The sequence below is a fragment of the Littorina saxatilis genome, linkage group LG12 (assembly GCF_037325665.1).
Source record: "Littorina saxatilis isolate snail1 linkage group LG12, US_GU_Lsax_2.0, whole genome shotgun sequence".
Taxonomy (NCBI): Eukaryota; Metazoa; Mollusca; class Gastropoda; order Littorinimorpha; family Littorinidae; genus Littorina; species Littorina saxatilis.
Genome location: NC_090256.1, coordinates 2839265 through 2857507, shown reverse-complemented (window position 1 = coordinate 2857507; position 18243 = coordinate 2839265). Strand labels below are relative to the sequence as shown.

The window sequence follows — 18243 nt, the reverse complement described above, 5'->3', positions numbered from 1 at the left end:
AGGTATCCATCCCACTGAACTCATTCTACTGCACACACAGGGCATACCAAGGTATCCATCCCACTGAACTCATTCTACTGCACACACAGGGCATACCAAGGTATCCATCCCACTGAACTCATTCTACTGCACACACAGGGCATACCAAGGTATCCATCCCACTGAACTCATTCTACTGCACACACAGGGCATACCAAGGTATCCATCCCACTGAACTCATTCTACTGCACACACAGGGCATACCAAGGTATCCATCCCACTGAACTCATTCTACTGCACACACAGGGCATACCAAGGTATCCATCCCACTGAACTCATTCTACTGCACACACAGGGCATACCAAGGTATCCATCCCACTGAACTCATTCTACTGCACACACAGGGCATACCAAGGTATCCATCCCACTGAACTCATTCTACTGCACACACAGGGCATACCAAGGTATCCATCCCACTGAACTCATTCTACTGCACACACAGGGCATACCAAGGTATCCATCCCACTGAACTCATTCTACTGCACACACAGGGCATACCAAGGTATCCATCCCACTGAACTCATTCTACTGCACACAGGGCATACCAAGGTATCCATCCCACTGAACTCATTCTACTGCACACACAGGGCATACCAAGGTATCCATCCCACTGAACTCATTCTACTGCACACACAGGGCATACCAAGGTATCCATCCCACTGAACTCATTCTACTGCACACACAGGGCATACCAAGGTATCCATCCCACTGAACTCATTCTACTGCACACACAGGGCATACCAAGGTATCCATCCCACTGAACTCATTCTACTGCACACACAGGGCATACCAAGGTATCCATCCCACTGAACTCATTCTACTGCACACACAGGGCATACCAAGGTATCCATCCCACTGAACTCATTCTACTGCACACAGGGCATACCAAGGTATCCATCCCACTGAACTCATTCTACTGCACACACAGGGCATACCAAGGTATCCATCCCACTGAACTCATTCTACTGCACACACAGGGCATACCAAGGTATCCATCCCACTGAACTCATTCTACTGCACACACAGGGCATACCAAGGTATCCATCCCACTGAACTCATTCTACTGCACACACAGGGCATACCAAGGTATCCATCCCACTGAACTCATTCTACTGCACACACAGGGCATACCAAGGTATCCATCCCACTGAACTCATTCTACTGCACACACAGGGCATACCAAGGTATCCATCCCACTGAACTCATTCTACTGCACACAGGGCATACCAAGGTATCCATCCCACTGAACTCATTCTACTGCACACAGGGCATACCAAGGTATCCATCCCACTGAACTCATTCTACTGCACACACAGGGCATACCAAGGTATCCATCCCACTGAACTCATTCTACTGCACACAGGGCATACCAAGGTATCCATCCCACTGAACTCATTCTACTGCACACAGGGCATACCAAGGTATCCATCCCACTGAACTCATTCTACTGCACACAGGGCATACCAAGGTATCCATCCCACTGAACTCATTCTACTGCACACAGGGCATACCAAGGTATCCATCCCACTGAACTCATTCTACTGCACACAGGGCATACCAAGGTATCCATCCCACTGAACTCATTCTACTGCACACAGGGCATACCAAGGTATCCATCCCACTGAACTCATTCTACTGCACACACAGGGCATACCAAGGTATCCATCCCACTGAACTCATTCTACTGCACACACAGGGCATACCAAGGTATCCATCCCACTGAACTCATTCTACTGCACACACAGGGCATACCAAGGTATTGTTATGGAGTGGTATAGCCCTTATTGCGCCAGATGTTATGGTCCTTTATTGGCCGGTTTCTAGACAATCATAAATGCCTCTACACCACTCTATAAATTTAGTATTTGTTTACAGGCTTGAATGTAATCTGAATAGTTGTCCGCTACAGTAGCTTACAAGGCACAAGCGCACACGCACTCACACACGCAAAAACCTGGTGTTAAATGGATCTTGACACTGCCAAGACTAATTATTATTAGTTTACCAAGCTTTTTACATCACAAAATCATTTCCGGGCTTCGACCAGTACCCTAGGCCGACAACACCGCAAGAAACTCTACAGTCCAAGACGCAGACACCTTTTGGCTCAAACAAAGCAGCTTAACAGGTAAGACGAATAGGTATTCTACTGTACGTTACCCTACTGCCATCTTTCGGCTTTCAAGATGTTGGTATGGCTGTAAGTCCTTCAGACGACTGACAAGGGTGCACCAGTCCTCACGACACCGCAACCATTGCTTGACGTAGTCCTTGATCCTTCCAGTTCGTCTCGGCGGCTAACTGTAGAACCCTGCCAGCTCTCCATGCCATGGTCATGTACACCAAGCCGCAGTTGACTGGTTCAGTTCAGCCTCCGGCGATGAAAACCCCCCAGTTGGAACACTGTAAAGTTTATAGTCCATAAATCAACTTGTCTTTAGTTTCTTTCACTCGCACAATAAAAATACTCACTCGTCCAACATATTAAGCTGCATGAGCCAATATAATTATTTACACGTTAATTCCTGTTTTCTAAAGCCAAGAAAACGTTACGTAAAACCCTCACATGTTTAAGCAGTGTAGCACAATAGCTTAGGCCTACACAATAACGTTAAACACAGAAACAGTCACTCTTCTCACATACGACAGCATGACATGAAAATATAACCGGTTTCAAACATACCTCAAAAGAGTGTAAAGCCAACATTTAGTACAGTCGCCGGCCTGGCATGAATATGAAAATGGAAGATATCACGTAGACTGATAGGGAAAGTTCGTCAGTCTTCATCCTTCTTCAGTCAGATACCTAAAACAGGAGCCCGTCTGCTAACGTGTTACGAAAAACATGAGTCGAGCTTGGCTCCTTGACGGCGACTGATTTTACAAAGTCGTTCTTGCTATGACATTGCCAGTGAGCTGTCGCCTGCATTACTTGCACGTGAAAAACCTTGTCAGTTACACAAAGGTTCAACTGCGGTCAACGCGACGGTATGCAGCCTATAGCCCTTTCCAATGTCTGACCATCGCTATAGTCTATTCTATTTACAACAATACACATTACCCCAGATACGAGTAAACCGCTTCGTAACATCACCCCCTTTCCTCAAAAGAAAATGAATTGTTGATAAAACGATGAAATTTTCTGAATCTCGATCAGAGATTATCCAAAAAGTCAAAAGAATTATATACAGGCGTCATGTTCAGAAGCTGTTTAAAAAAATATCATGAACGAAACTCGAGTAAGACCTTGGCCTTGCAAGAATATACCAGTCAACACATCAAATCAAAAATCAAATCAAATCTGAAAATGTTACTGGACAAACAGGACAAACAAAACAATCATTCACACCCGTGTAAGCGCACGTGCCTTGAGATAGAAAACAATACTGCTAAAGGGTCAAACAAACAAACACTATTGGGCGCCATTTGTTATGGTCCCTTATTGGGCGCCATTTGTTATGGAGTGGTATAGCCCTTATTGCGCCAGATGTTATGGTCCTTTATTGGCCGGTTTCTAGACAATCATAAATGCCTCTACACCACTCTATAAATTTAGTATTTGTTTACAGGCTTGAATGTAATCTGAATAGTTGTCCGCTACAGTAGCTTACAAGGCACAAGCGCACACGCACTCACACACGCAAAAACCTGGTGTTAAATGGATCTTGACACTGCCAAGACTAATTATTATTAGTTTACAAAGCTTTTTACATCACAAAATCATTTCCGGGCTTCGACCAGTACCCTAGGCCGACAACACCGCAAGAAACTCTACAGTCCAAGACGCAGACACCTTTTGGCTCAAACAAAGCAGCTTAACAGGTAAGACGAATAGGTATTCTACTGTACGTTACCCTACTGCCATCTTTCGGCTTTCAAGATGTTGGTATGGCTGTAAGTCCTTCAGACGACTGACAAGGGTGCACCAGTCCTCACGACACCGCAACCATTGCTTGACGTAGTCCTTGATCCTTCCAGTTCGTCTCGGCGGCTAACTGTAGAACCCTGCCAGCTCTCCATGCCATGGTCATGTACACCAAGCCGCAGTTGACTGGTTCAGTTCAGCCTCCGGCGATGAAAACCCCCCAGTTGGAACACTGTAAAGTTTATAGTCCATAAATCAACTTGTCTTTAGTTTCTTTCACTCGCACAATAAAAATACTCACTCGTCCAACATATTAAGCTGCATGAGCCAATATAATTATTTACACGTTAATTCCTGTTTTCTAAAGCCAAGAAAACGTTACGTAAAACCCTCACATGTTTAAGCAGTGTAGCACAATAGCTTAGGCCTACACAATAACGTTAAACACAGAAACAGTCACTCTTCTCACATACGACAGCATGACATGAAAATATAACCGGTTTCAAACATACCTCAAAAGAGTGTAAAGCCAACATTTAGTACAGTCGCCGGCCTGGCATGAATATGAAAATGGAAGATATCACGTAGACTGATAGGGAAAGTTCGTCAGTCTTCATCCTTCTTCAGTCAGATACCTAAAACAGGAGCCCGTCTGCTAACGTGTTACGAAAAACATGAGTCGAGCTTGGCTCCTTGACGGCGACTGATTTTACAAAGTCGTTCTTGCTATGACATTGCCAGTGAGCTGTCGCCTGCATTACTTGCACGTGAAAAACCTTGTCAGTTACACAAAGGTTCAACTGCGGTCAACGCGACGGTATGCAGCCTATAGCCCTTTCCAATGTCTGACCATCGCTATAGTCTATTCTATTTACAACAATACACATTACCCCAGATACGAGTAAACCGCTTCGTAACAGGTATCCATCCCACTGAACTCATTCTACTGCACACACAGGGCATACCAAGGTATCCATCCCACTGAACTCATTCTACTGCACACACAGGGCATACCAAGGTATCCATCCCACTGAACTCATTCTACTGCACACACAGGGCATACCAAGGTATTTTTTTCTTCCTTTTTTTTCCATTTATTTTTTTGTTGAAGATCTTTGCTGTTATGGGTAAGGCTGTAATTCCCGTTTCTCTTACAAAAATACTAGATTGATTGAAACCAAACAGTACTCACTCTGCCTGTCAGGGCGCACATGGTCTGCAATGGAACGCACCTGGGGCTCTGAAATTCACACGATTGGTTATATTAAGTGCAAGTCAGCACATGGGCCAAACACATACAGAACTCCTCTGTGCCTCACGGAATGAGCCAACAAGCTAGCCACTGCCTCTATGAACTTCAGTAAATAACATGATTGTGTATATATCAGTATATTTTTCTGGGTTACAGAATGTATGAAACAAAAGTACAATCTATCTATATATATATACGACTAGTGTCTGTGTGTCTGTGTGTCTGTGTATCTGTCTGTGTATCTGTCTGTGTATCTGTCTGTGCGCGATGCACGGCCAAAGTTCTCGATGGATCTGCTTCAAATTTGGTGGGCATATTCAGGTTGACCCGGTACAGGACACAACCTGGTCGATATTTCAACACGTGCTCTCAGCGCGCAGCGCTGAACCGATTTTGGTTCCACCTCAGCTATTTTGGTTCCACCTCAGCTACCCGGGCCCCCATACCGACACACCAAAGCCAAAGTTCTCGGTGGATCTTTTTCAAATTTGGACACCGTATTCAGCTACACCCCGGACACAATATCATCGATGAGATATTTCAACACGTGCTCTCAGCGCGCAGCGCTGAAATGATTTTAGTTTTTGTGTTCATTTCACCATTATAAGTAACTCTTCCTTATCTTCTCATCTTCTCCAGGTTTTCAGCGTTTACCTCCCTTCCTTCGTTTGGTGCACTTTTGTGTGACAAGGAGCGTCTTCGGATATTCCCGGCGTTCTGTTACTGTTACTATTTTTAGAAGGTCAACGCAGTGTACAGAACGTAAATTGGACCCGTAAATTATCCTCACTGTAAAAGTGCAAAGGTCGAATCAATTTATAGCCACGCGAAAAATACACTGTCATCTATCTCTCTATAGATACGGCTTCTCTGTGTTTTTGTGTGTGTGTGTGTGAGTGTGTGTGTCTCTATGTAAGCAACACCTGTGCATTGTTCAGTTCTGTTTGTGATGTGGTCTGGCGGCTTTTGTGTAATTTTATGTACTGGCCTTCCTTTGAGAAGCCATAACTTGCTCAGTCCTGTTTGAGTGGAGTTCGCCTCCAAAGGTGATTAACACGGTTACATTCGTCGACAAGGATGGGACTCGATATGGTCAGGAATGGCATTATGGCCACTGAATCATTTTCGTGCTGTTCCCATTCCACGAATCTGGGAGGGACCTAAGCTTGGCGGGTCCATTGTTCGGACCCGGCGAAGCCGGCGCACGGCTCTAAGTACTTCTTCCCGGCGAAGCCGGCTACCCGGCGAAGCGGGTATTCATTCTAGTTCATATATATACATGTCTGTTTGAGCAATGGTTCTTATAAAGCACACTTCACACACACACACATCTGTGTGGTCTAAGGTTCTTCTTCTTCTTGTTCCTTTAAGACTTCCATTCCATGCTGCCGTCTTCTTAAGGGCCACCAGGTTGCCGAACAGCTTCTCCTGCAGGGGGGTCTCATCCGGCCAAGCTGTGCATCTGTTTTCCTCCTTCCTCCAAGGTTCTTATGACACACCATTCATACTCTCTTCTGTTTTCAGAATAAGTCCATGATCAATGTTTTCAGAATAAGTCCATGATCAATGTTTTCAGAATAAGTCCATGATCAATGTTTTCAGATTAAGTCCATGATCAATGTTTTCAGATTAAGTCCATGATCAATGTTTTCAGAATAAGTCCATGATCAATGTTTTCAGATTAAGTCCATGATCAATGTTTTCAGAATAAGTCCATGATCAATGTTTTCAGAATAAGTCCATGATCAATGTTTTCAGAATAAGTCCATGATCAATGTTTTCAGAATAAGTCCATGATCAATGTTTTCAGAATAAGTCCATGATCAATGTTTTCAGAATAAGTCCATGATCAATGTTTTCTGAATAAGTCCATGATCAATGTTTTCAGAATAAGTCCATGATCAATGTTTTCAGAATAAGTCCATGATCAATGTTTTCAGAATAAGTCCATGATCAATGTTTTCAGAATAAGTCCATGATCAATGTTTTCTGAATAAGTCCATGATCAATGTTTTCAGAATAAGTCCATGATCAATGTTTTCAGAATAAGTCCATGATCAATGTTTTCAGAATAAGTCCATGATCAATGTTTTCAGAATAAGTCCATGATCAATGTTTTCAGAATAAGTCCATGATCAATGTTTTCTGAATAAGTCCATGATCAATGTTTTCAGAATAAGTCCATGATCAATGTTTTCAGGATAAGTCCATGATCAATGTTTTCAGGATAAGTCCATGATCAATGTTTTCAGAAGAAGTCCATGATCAATGTTTTCAGAAGAAGTCCATGATCAATGTTTTCAGAAGAAGTCCATGATCAATGTTTTCTGAATAAGTCCATGATCAATGTTTTCAGAATAAGTCCATGATCAATGTTTTCAGAATAAGTCCATGATCAATGTTTTCAGAATAAGTCCATGATCAATGTTTTCAGAATAAGTCCATGATCAATGTTTTCAGAATAAGTCCATGATCAATGTTTTCAGAATAAGTCCATGATCAATGTTTTCAGAATAAGTCCATGATCAATGTTTTCAGAATAAGTCCATGATCAATGTTTTCAGAATAAGTCCATGATCAATGTTTTCAGAATAAGTCCATGATCAATGTTTTCAGAATAAGTCCATGATCAATGTTTTCAGAATAAGTCCATGATCAATGTTTTCAGAATAAGTCCATGATCAATGTTTTCAGAATAAGTCCATGATCAATGTTTTCAGAATAAGTCCATGATCAATGTTTTCAGATTAAGTCCATGATCAATGTTTTCAGATTAAGTCCATGATCAATGTTTTCAGAATAAGTCCATGATCAATGTTTTCAGATTAAGTCCATGATCAATGTTTTCAGAATAAGTCCATGATCAATGTTTTCAGAATAAGTCCATGATCAATGTTTTCAGAATAAGTCCATGATCAATGTTTTCAGAATAAGTCCATGATCAATGTTTTCAGAATAAGTCCATGATCAATGTTTTCAGAATAAGTCCATGATCAATGTTTTCAGAATAAGTCCATGATCAATGTTCTCAGAATAAGTCCATGATCAATGTTTTCAGAATAAGTCCATGATCAATGTTTTCAGAATAAGTCCATGATCAATGTTTTCAGAATAAGTCCATGATCAATGTTTTCAGAATAAGTCCATGATCAATGTTTTCAGAATAAGTCCATGATCAATGTTTTCAGAATAAGTCCATGATCAATGTTTTCAGAATAAGTCCATGATCAATGTTTTCAACCTGAACCTGAGGAGAGCCTCACAGAAAAACCTCACCAAACAATGACTAAATGAACATCTGTTATTTATGTACAGAAGTGAAATAAAACTCAACATACCAAATCCGAGGTCAAACATTCTGTCGGCTTCATCAAAAATAAGGTAGGTCACCCGTTTCAAGTTGGTGGCTTTCTTTTTCACAAGATCAATCAAGCGGCCCTGAAAATATAAGAAAACATTAATAAAAGCAGCTACAAATATTGTACGATTACAAAATGTATGCAGTATGAGTTAATAGTAAAACAAATTCATGTCAGCCTTCCCACATGGCTTTTTACCCCCATGTTTAAAAAATATTATATTTGTTTATATTTGTTTTTGTATTTTGTTCGTTCTTTTTTTGCTTCCCACAAGGTGATGGATTTTGCTTTCTACAATGCATCCATTATAAAAGTCAGTAAAAACAGGCCCAATTTTATAAATACACCTGGAAAACACTGATAATAAGAATAATAAGAAGAGAACTTAACATAAAATATCATAATGCATTATTCTTCAAAGCATTCCATTTGGTTTAAACAAAACTTTATTCAATTATTATCATGACAAAAACAATACATGTTTTTAAGGATAACTAACTCAAGCATATAATGCTTATTTTAAGTAATCCTGCTATGTACATAACAAAGGTTAACATGATGGCGGACTAAATACATTTACTTATTTCAGGCAACGATAACAAACAGAAAAACCTAATACGAACAAAGCATTCCATTTCATTTGACAATGACAAGCTATCATGCATCAAGAACACACACACATACACAAACAGAGCCCCAGCAACTCCATCCTAACATACACACACACACACACACACACACACACACACACACACACACACACACACATACACATACACACACACACACACACACACACACACACACACACACACACACACATAGTAGCTCAGACACTACAAAAAAAGTTTTCAAAGAACTCCATACAGGGGTAGCGACGATGATTTCGGCGCCTTCTTGACATGCCTTTGTCTGCTCCCACATGCTCCCACCTCCGTAGGCACACACCACCTTCATGTTGTACACCTTGCCGAACTTCTTGGCCTCCTGGTAAATCTGAAACACACATGACCACAAGCTCACACCTGTTCGCTTTTTATTAGATAAGCAGCAGTGCATCACTCTCTAAGAAGAATATCTGTCCTGGGATGGTGCTAGGATGGATTTTGCCGAAAGACAAATTTCAGTTTTGTAAAGAGAGACAATAAAGTATTTGCTATAGTTCTTTTGTTCTGAAATGTGGGCGTAATGGCCCCTTTTGCATGTCTCCCAAACAACTTAAAAATGAATTTTGAGAACAACTTTTGTATCAACTTCTTCAACAGTAAAAAAACAAGTCGCGTGAAGCGATATAAATAGAGAATACTACATGGCTTGCTCTGTCGTACCAGATTTTCACGAGTTGTTTTTTAAAATATTGAACTGCGAGCGAAAGCGAGCTGTTCACTATTTTGAAAAAGCAACGCGTGTAAATCTGGTAGGAAACAGCAAGCCATGTAGTATTCTGTTTATCCTACATACTGTATTTACGTGTATTTTTATGAAAATGTCCTGCAGTCAAGGCAGCTAAATTGAAGACGCTTGTTTTAGAACCTCGATCTCTTCTAAAGCCTCGTGCAATCTATTACGTCAAAGCAAAGAAACGTCACTCTGAAAGTGTGGCGTGACGTGTTAGTTCTAAAAATTCATCGAGGGTAATTAGCGGGCGCAATTTTTTTTTCTATAAGGATGTTTGTCTCTGTGATTTTGACATCATAAGCAGTGAAAAAACAGGTCCCTGCCAGACTTGCTTGACATGACCTCATTTACATGATATACACACGTGTGATTTGAACGATTATTATCTCACGAGTGTCTCTCTCACGTATGTAGGATAAAAACATTTAGTCAAGATCAACATCACAAACCAATCATAGCCGAGACTACATTCAGATGGCTAACCAAACCAAACACCGAGACAGGTCACACTCGCCGTCGCGAAGCACGCGTCCATAGTACTTACTTAAACCTATTTTCTTTCATTCTGAGCACATTTTTAGAGTAAACATGACATATCTATATATTGTTACAGTAAATATGACATATCGATATATTTTTGAATTTAGGAGAAGATGAGGAATACAATGCAATCAATTTTAAATCTGTTTGCAAAAAATCGATTTTAATGACAACTTTATGAGCAAATTCATTAATTAATTCTTAAGCCTCCAAGCTGAAATGCAATACCAAAGTCCAGGCTTCGTCAAATATTACTTGACGAAAATTTCAACCAATTTGCTTAAAAAATGAAGGCGTGACAGTGCCGCCTCAACTTTCACAAAAAGCCGAATATGACGTCATCAAAGACATTTATTGAAAAAAGGAAAAAACAAGTCTGGGGATATTATACCCAGGAACTTTCATGTGAAATTTCATGAAGATCGGTCCAGTAGTTTTCTCTGAATCGCTCTACACACACACACATACATGATGATAATTAGTTTTAACGTCCTCTTAGAACCAATTGGCCTATCTTGGGACAGGTAGTGTTGATATGCTTTATGGGGGGACAAGACACTGGACAGACATGCAAACAGAGAACACATATGATCGTGTTATAGATCTGGAAGTCTGTTGTTGCGATATTTCAAAATGGGGATGGAAGTAAAGATTTTGTTGGGGTTGTTGCCATAGTGTGTGTACGCGAAATATAGTTGAAGTGGAGCGGTTTTGTAGGCTTATTTGCTTTTTATTTATGTAAAATATTTTTTAGACTTTTGGATAATGCCAAAATAATGTAATAAAGAACTGGCTGAATAAGTAAATAAATACGTAACTAGAAACATAAAAATAATTATTAGCCAAATAAGAATATTAAATATAACTTGCTAAAATAATATATCAGAATGGGGAACTTAAGTTCAGGTAGGAGGGCGGTGTATGTGATTTAGCCTTGTTTGAATAGAGCTATGTACACATACATACACACATACATACATACACCAGACCCTCATCCGAAATGACAACGAAGTTTTCGGCAACTTTTACGAAGTTTAGACATTTTGCAACTGTCTGAACTTCCTGTATGTTGTATTTGTGTTTGACAGGTTGGATGAAGACGCAGACTGCCCCCTTTATTCTTCCTGTAACACCATCTCTCTCTCTCTCTCTGTCTCTCTCTCTGTCTCTCTCTCTGTCTCTCTCTCTCTCTGTCTCTCTCTGTCTCTCTCTCTCTGTCTGTCTGTCTGTCTGTCTGTCTCTCTCTCTGTCTCTCTCTCTGTCTCTCTCTCTGTCTCTCTCTCTCTCTCTCTCTCTGTCTGTCTGTCTGTCTCTCTCTGTCTCTTTCTCTCTCTCTTCCCCTCTCTCTCTCTCTCTTTTACATTTAGTCAAGTTTTGACTAAATGTTTTAACGTAGAGGGGGGAATCGAGACGAGGGTGTGGTGTATGTGTGTGTCTGTCTGTCTGTGCGTGTGTAGAGCCATTCAGACTAAACTACTGGACCAATCTTTATGAAATTTTACATGAGAGTTCCTGGGAATGATATCCCCGGACGTTTTTTTTCTTTTTTTCGATAAATGTCTTTGATGACGTCATATCCGGCTTTTTGTAAAAGTTGAGGCGGCACTGTCACACCCTCATTTTTCAATCAAATTGATTGAAATTTTGGCCAAGCAATCTTCGACGAAGGCCGGACTTCGGTATTGCATTTCAGCTTGGTGGCTTAAAAATTAATTAATGACTTTGGTCATTAAAAATCTGAAAATTGTAAAAAAATAAAACAAAAATTTATAAAACGATCTAAATTTACGTTCATCTTATTCTTCATCATTTCCTGATTCCAAAAACATATAAATATGTTATATTTGTATTTAAAAACAAGTTCTGAAAATTAAAAATTTTAAAATTATTATCAAAATTAAATTTTCGAAATCAATTCAAAAACACTTTCATCTTATTCCTTGTCGGTTCCTGATTCCAAAAACATATAGATATGATATGTTTGGATTAAAAACACGCTCAGAAAGTTAAAACGAAGAGAGGTACAGAAAAGCGTGCTATCCTTCTCAGCGCAACTACTACCCCGCTCTTCTTGTCAATTTCACTGCCTTTGCCACGAGCGGTGGACTGACGATGCTACGAGTATACGGTCTTGCTGAAAAAATGCATTGCGTTCAGTTTCATTCTGTGAGTTCGACAGCTTGACTAAATGTTGTATTTTCGTCTTACGCGACTTGTTTCTCTTTTTTTTTTTCTCTTTCTCTCTCTGAACATATTTTTGTTGTACTATTGCCACATGTTCGATTGCTACCAGCTTGTATTTATAATTACCTGCATAGTATGCATTTGATTTTATGAATAACCACATATGTATGCTCTTCATCATCATCATCGTCTCGTCATCGTCATCGTCATCATCATCATCATCATCATCATCATCATCATCATCATCATCATCATCATCATCATCGTCGTCATCATCATCATCATCGTCATCTTTATTATCACGTGCTGAAGTTTTCCGACTTCCTTTTGCTGGTTAACTTTTTTAACTTTTAATTTTTTAATTATATAATTGTGTGTCTATGCGTCCCAAGGACAGATTGTAAGAAAAGGCGTAGCCTTAAATCTTAATCCTTGTTAAATAAAGTTCAATTCAATTCTCTCTCTCTCTCTCTCCCTACATTCACCCTCTCCCGTCATTTTAAGGTGGTGGGACATCCATGCTTTCTACATTTTCCCCTCTTTTTTGCAGTCGATGTACAAAATAATAGAAACCTGTATCTTTTCAAAATAAAGATCAATTTCAATCTGACGACGATCTCTTTCCTGCTTTCATGCGATGGTAAACAGACAGAATTGGTTCTGTTCTGTTCACACACTACTTTCAGTCCACCTACCTGCAAGGGTCAAGTCCCAAGAAATATGTCTGTATTCCTATCTTATCACTCTGCTCCTGTTTTGTTTTCTTTCACATACATTTTCCCTTCTTTTTTGACGGGTTTCTGGACAGCAAACTCTAAAACAAATTCTTTTCATCACAAAAGCGATCTTTGGAATTGACTGACATAGTCCGGAAGAATTCATGCATCAACTTACGTCACGTATTCGACGTCATCACTTCGCATACCTTATGGTCTCGGTATTTCGTTGGCCTTCTACTTGTAAAATGACCCTCAAAGCTAACCGAGACTAGTTGAGGTTGTATCAATGCGCCTTGCCAGCAGGTTGTTAATGGTTTTTTTAGCGAGTGGTTATCGACAATTGATGACCGGTAATTTTTAATGAGTTGGGGCATTCTGACCAATTACAAGATCTGTTTCATTAAAACGCCAACTTGATTGAATTACAATTCAATTTACTTCTCTGTCTATTCTGTACCCTCTCTCTCTTGCCAAACACACAGTCAAAAAATTACCTGTTGTGACAACTCTCTTGTAGGTGCCAGAATCAAACCAATAGGCCCATCACCTGGTTGTAACTCTTTCTGGAAACAAACCAAGAACAAACATAAGTCATAACAGGTTTTGTTCCCAAATCACAACATGCATATATGAACATATTTGTTGTTCAAAAAAATACAGATCGCGTCTCGAAGGCCTTTTTACTATTTTAGGCCCAAGCGCAACGTAGCCCTCTGGTGTTGTTTCGACTTGCTTTTTTATTTTCTTTATCATATTTGTTGTTGATGAGAGCACCCGCCTTTAACCGCCTGTCACACCTGCAGGGCCAGTTGGTACAGGGAAGAAGACTGTCATCCAAATGGTAACATTACACATATGACCTGTTTTCAATCACCCTGCAATCAATAGGCAGTAGTACCGTACTTTCCGGGTCATAAGGCGCGACTTTTTTCCTCGAGTTCGACCCCTGCGTCTTGTATAACGAAGCGCCTAATCCGTGTATGAAATAAAAAAAAATCAAAGAGACCGCTTGAGTACCAGTCAAACAACTTGTGATAATGCATGTTTCAGCTACTAGGTACTGCCCTGCCTTTGATCTGGCCGCACACACAGATTTCCACTCTGTTAAACTCGGTCACTGACCGGTCACTGACCCCGGTGCAGGAAGTGTTTCCTCTCTCAGATATGACAGGGGAACCACCTCTCATGGCAAAAACTGGGTCATTGACCCCTGGGAAGAAGGTCGTGTCTATAAACAAGGCCACCCAGCTATCACAATGCCTTTGATCTGGCCGCACACACAGAGCACACATATTTTCACTCAGTTAAAGTCGATCACTGACCGGTCACTCACCCCGGTGCAGGAAGTGTTTCCTCTCTCAGATATGACAGGGGAACCACCTCTCATGGCAAAAACTGGGTCATTTTGGTGCGCCCTATCGGCCCCCTGCGTCCAATGGGTGACTGGATTACAATTTTTTTTTAAAAGAAGGGGGTGCGTCTTGTATAACGAAGCGCCTTGTCACCCGGAAAGTACGGTAGTCTTTATTTATTTTTTTTTTAGAAGATACAGTAGAACCCCTCTCTAGCGACCTTGAAAATGTTGACAAAAATCGGTCCTTATGGAGGGGCCGGGTCCTTACAGAGGGAGGGGGCGGGGCCACAAAGAAAGTCACCTCAGATTTTTAAAAAAAAAGAAAACAGAGAAATTTGAGTTGCTGACGACCGTTTCCTCAAGCAAACTGCTTCGATTTCATGTTTGACATTGTCGATGGTGTCCACCAGTTCTGGTGCATGTTTCAATGCAAAAAGAGTTAGTTTCTGAGCAAGCATTTCTTTACAGCAGTCCCTGCAATGATGAAGGCCCTCCGAGAAAGAGAGTGAAAAATCGGCCACCGTTCTCAGCATCGCGTATCTGTGTGTAACCTCTTTCATTGAAAAGATACTCTTGTTTCCCTGCAGCCTTGACCAGTGAGTCGGTTACCTAATCTGTGAACCCTTCAGTTGTGTTGCTTTGTCAAAAGTTAGACACAGTCAACTAGTTTTGCTCTGAGTGAACAGTGCAGCTGGCCTCAATTAGCCGGTGACACCTCTCTGGCCACAGCACCAAACAGTACATGGCTGGGGGGAGAGAGAGAGAGAGAGAGAGAGAGAGGGGTGGGGGTAGCTGGCTAAACTCAGTGGGGTGTCCGGTGTCACTGAAGTCAGCAGGAAGAGCATTGGAGAGAAATAGAGAGGTGTACTCTTCCAAACATCAGTTGTCAGCGCTTAGGGTAGTCAGTGAGGGAGAGTGAGAGCGGTTTGTGTACAGTCCGACTGAAGAGTGAAAAGTCACTGCCACAAGATCGGCATGCAGTCAATAAAGCCAGACAAGAAGAATGATTATGACATGCGGCTCTATCTGCTGGTTTTTTATTCAAACTGGTTTTCAACGCTTATTCTCACAAAGCATCTGCACACCTGCCTCTGCCTCTGTGCTGTGTTTGTGTGGCTGCTTTTGTATGATGTCAGTGCATGGTGAGTGCGTTCACTGCCTTGTCACCACTTCCCCACCTTTTTCAGAATGTTTTCTTGGAGTTGGATAATTCTTTGAATTTGCGATTTTCCAACATCAAGACTTTTTGCAATCGCGATGGCAGTTTCTCCCTTTTTGTGTCTGTTCACAACATTCACTCGATTCTCGAGAGTTAAATATTTTCTTTTCTTTGTAGACGCCATGTCGATCTCCACTGCTCTTCTGTCCAAAGACTGTCTATTCTGACTGAATTGAACAGTGTGTGTTGGTCACGTGAGTTTGTTTTCTCGATGATTGGTTTGGGATGTTTACTCAGCCCACCCAACCATCACACCTCTCAGCGGTTAATTAGTGCCTTTGCTTACGCAAGACGGTTATAACTGGTTATAACCGGTTTGTCAGTGATGCGTTACGCTGACTGAGTCTTGGCTTTGTCTGACAAAGTCGTTACACAAGCTGTTAGGTCGGTCCTTAGACGTTAGAGCGGGGTGGTCGCTACACTGGTGACAACTATATAAGGAAACACATCGGTTAAAAAAAAAAGGGTCGTTGTGGCGGGGTAGTCCTTAGAGAGGGGGGTCGTTGTGAGGGGTTCTACTGTATCACATATTTTTCCACAGCAATTTCTGAAATCGTTTTGAGCTTTGTATGAAACACAGAAAGACATTGAAATGTACATCAGAACTGACTCACTCACTCACTCTCTCTCTTACCTGATCCATAATATGAATGAGCATGGGCCAAAGAAAAGCAGCGGTTTTACCACTGCCTGTCTTTGCGATACCAATGATGTCTCGGCCAGACATAGCGACTGGAACACCCTGTGAAGTAAAGAGCTCATACACTGATCTCGACAATAGCAAGAAATGTGCACAACACTCACACACATGAATGACATTGACATCCTCTCATCGCTACCCCCAAACCTTCTTACCCTTTTGCAACGCAAAGCAAACAACAAAATTCTCAAGAACACTAAAAGTTCATATTCACGAAAATTCAAATAAACTTTTCTTAGCTTTCCAGCTGCAAGGATACAGTCAAAGGACAAGGGAAAACAAGAAGGGCAAAGCCCATACGACTCACATGCTTTACACATTTTTCCTACCAAAATACATGTGACCTTGACCCAAGGTCAAGGTCATCCAAGGTCATGCAACACAAAGCTGTTAATTCGAGACATAGGAAGTACAATGGTGCTTATTGGCTCTTTCTACCATGAGATATGGTCACTTTTAGTGGTTCACTACCTTATTTTGGTCACATTTCATAAGGGTCAAAGTGACCTTGACCTTGATCATATTTGACCAAATGTGTCTCATGATGAAAGCATAACATGTGCCCCACATAATTTTTAAGTTTGAAACAGTTATCTTCCATAGTTCAGGGTCAAGGTCACTTCAAAATATGTATACAATCCAACTTTGAAGAGCTCCTGTGACCTTGACCTTGAAGCAAGGTAAACCAAACTGGTATCAAAAGATGGGGCTTACTTTGCCCTATATATCATATATAGGTGAGGTATTGAATCTCAAAAACTTCAGAGAAAATGTGAAAAATAGCTCTTTTTTAGGCAACATTTATGGCCCCTGCGACCTTGACCTTGAAGCAAGGTCAAGATGCTATGTATGTTTTTTGGGGCCTTGTCATCATACACCATCTTGCCAAATTTTTTACTGATAGACTGAATAGTGTCCAAGAAATATCCAACGTTAAAGTTTTCCGGACGGACGGACGTCCGGACGTCCGGACGGACGGACGGACGACTCGGGTGAGTACATAGACTCACTTTTGCTTCGCATGTAAGTCAAAAAGAGGAAAATTCCATTTTCATGAACATCATCAAAAGAAATCACACATTAGCCCTTCCATTCGGTACCATTTTTGGTAGCAAATTTTCAGTTATTCCCAAATAAAAATTGGACAGAAAAACTAAAAAGGCATATTTCTCTTTGAGTCTTTATAAGCAAAGTCTAGCCATGAGGTAATCAGAGAAGCAAAGTCTAGCCATGAGGTAATCAGAGAAGCAAAGTCTAGCCATGAGGTAATCAGAGAAGCAAAGTCTAGCCATGAGGTAATCAGAGAAGCAAAGTCTAGCCATGAGGTAATCAGAGAAGCAAAGTCTAGCCATGAGGTAATCAGAGAAGCAAAGTCTAGCCATGAGGTAATCAGAGAAGCAAAGTCTAGCCATGAGGTAATCAGAGAAGAAGAGAAGACACAAACAGATTATCTCCAATGAATGACAATACCTGTGCCTGGATAGGAGTAGGCTGTGTGTACTCTGACTTGCGGATGGAACTTAACAGTTTTTCGTCAAAACCAAAGTGGGCGAAACTGCTGACTGGCTTGGGCGGGTAAAGACCGGACACCTGACAGCAACAAATTTTAAAAAT

The 18243-nt window shown here is 41.0% G+C and overlaps 1 protein-coding gene across 1 annotated transcript in view; it reads right to left on the bottom strand.

Annotated features, from left to right (window-relative positions):
• Window positions 1–18243, bottom strand: part of LOC138981057 (ATP-dependent RNA helicase DDX42-like) — a 56431-nt gene that overhangs the window by 29682 nt on the left and 8506 nt on the right. The window contains exons 6-11 of the mRNA XM_070353859.1: window positions 18100–18219; window positions 16564–16671; window positions 13851–13919; window positions 9383–9511; window positions 8495–8594; window positions 5097–5144 (exon numbers count right to left, since the gene is read on the bottom strand). Of these exons, the coding sequence (XP_070209960.1) occupies window positions 5097–5144; window positions 8495–8594; window positions 9383–9511; window positions 13851–13919; window positions 16564–16671; window positions 18100–18219 (574 nt within the window). The remainder of the gene's footprint in view (window positions 1–5096; window positions 5145–8494; window positions 8595–9382; window positions 9512–13850; window positions 13920–16563; window positions 16672–18099; window positions 18220–18243) is intronic.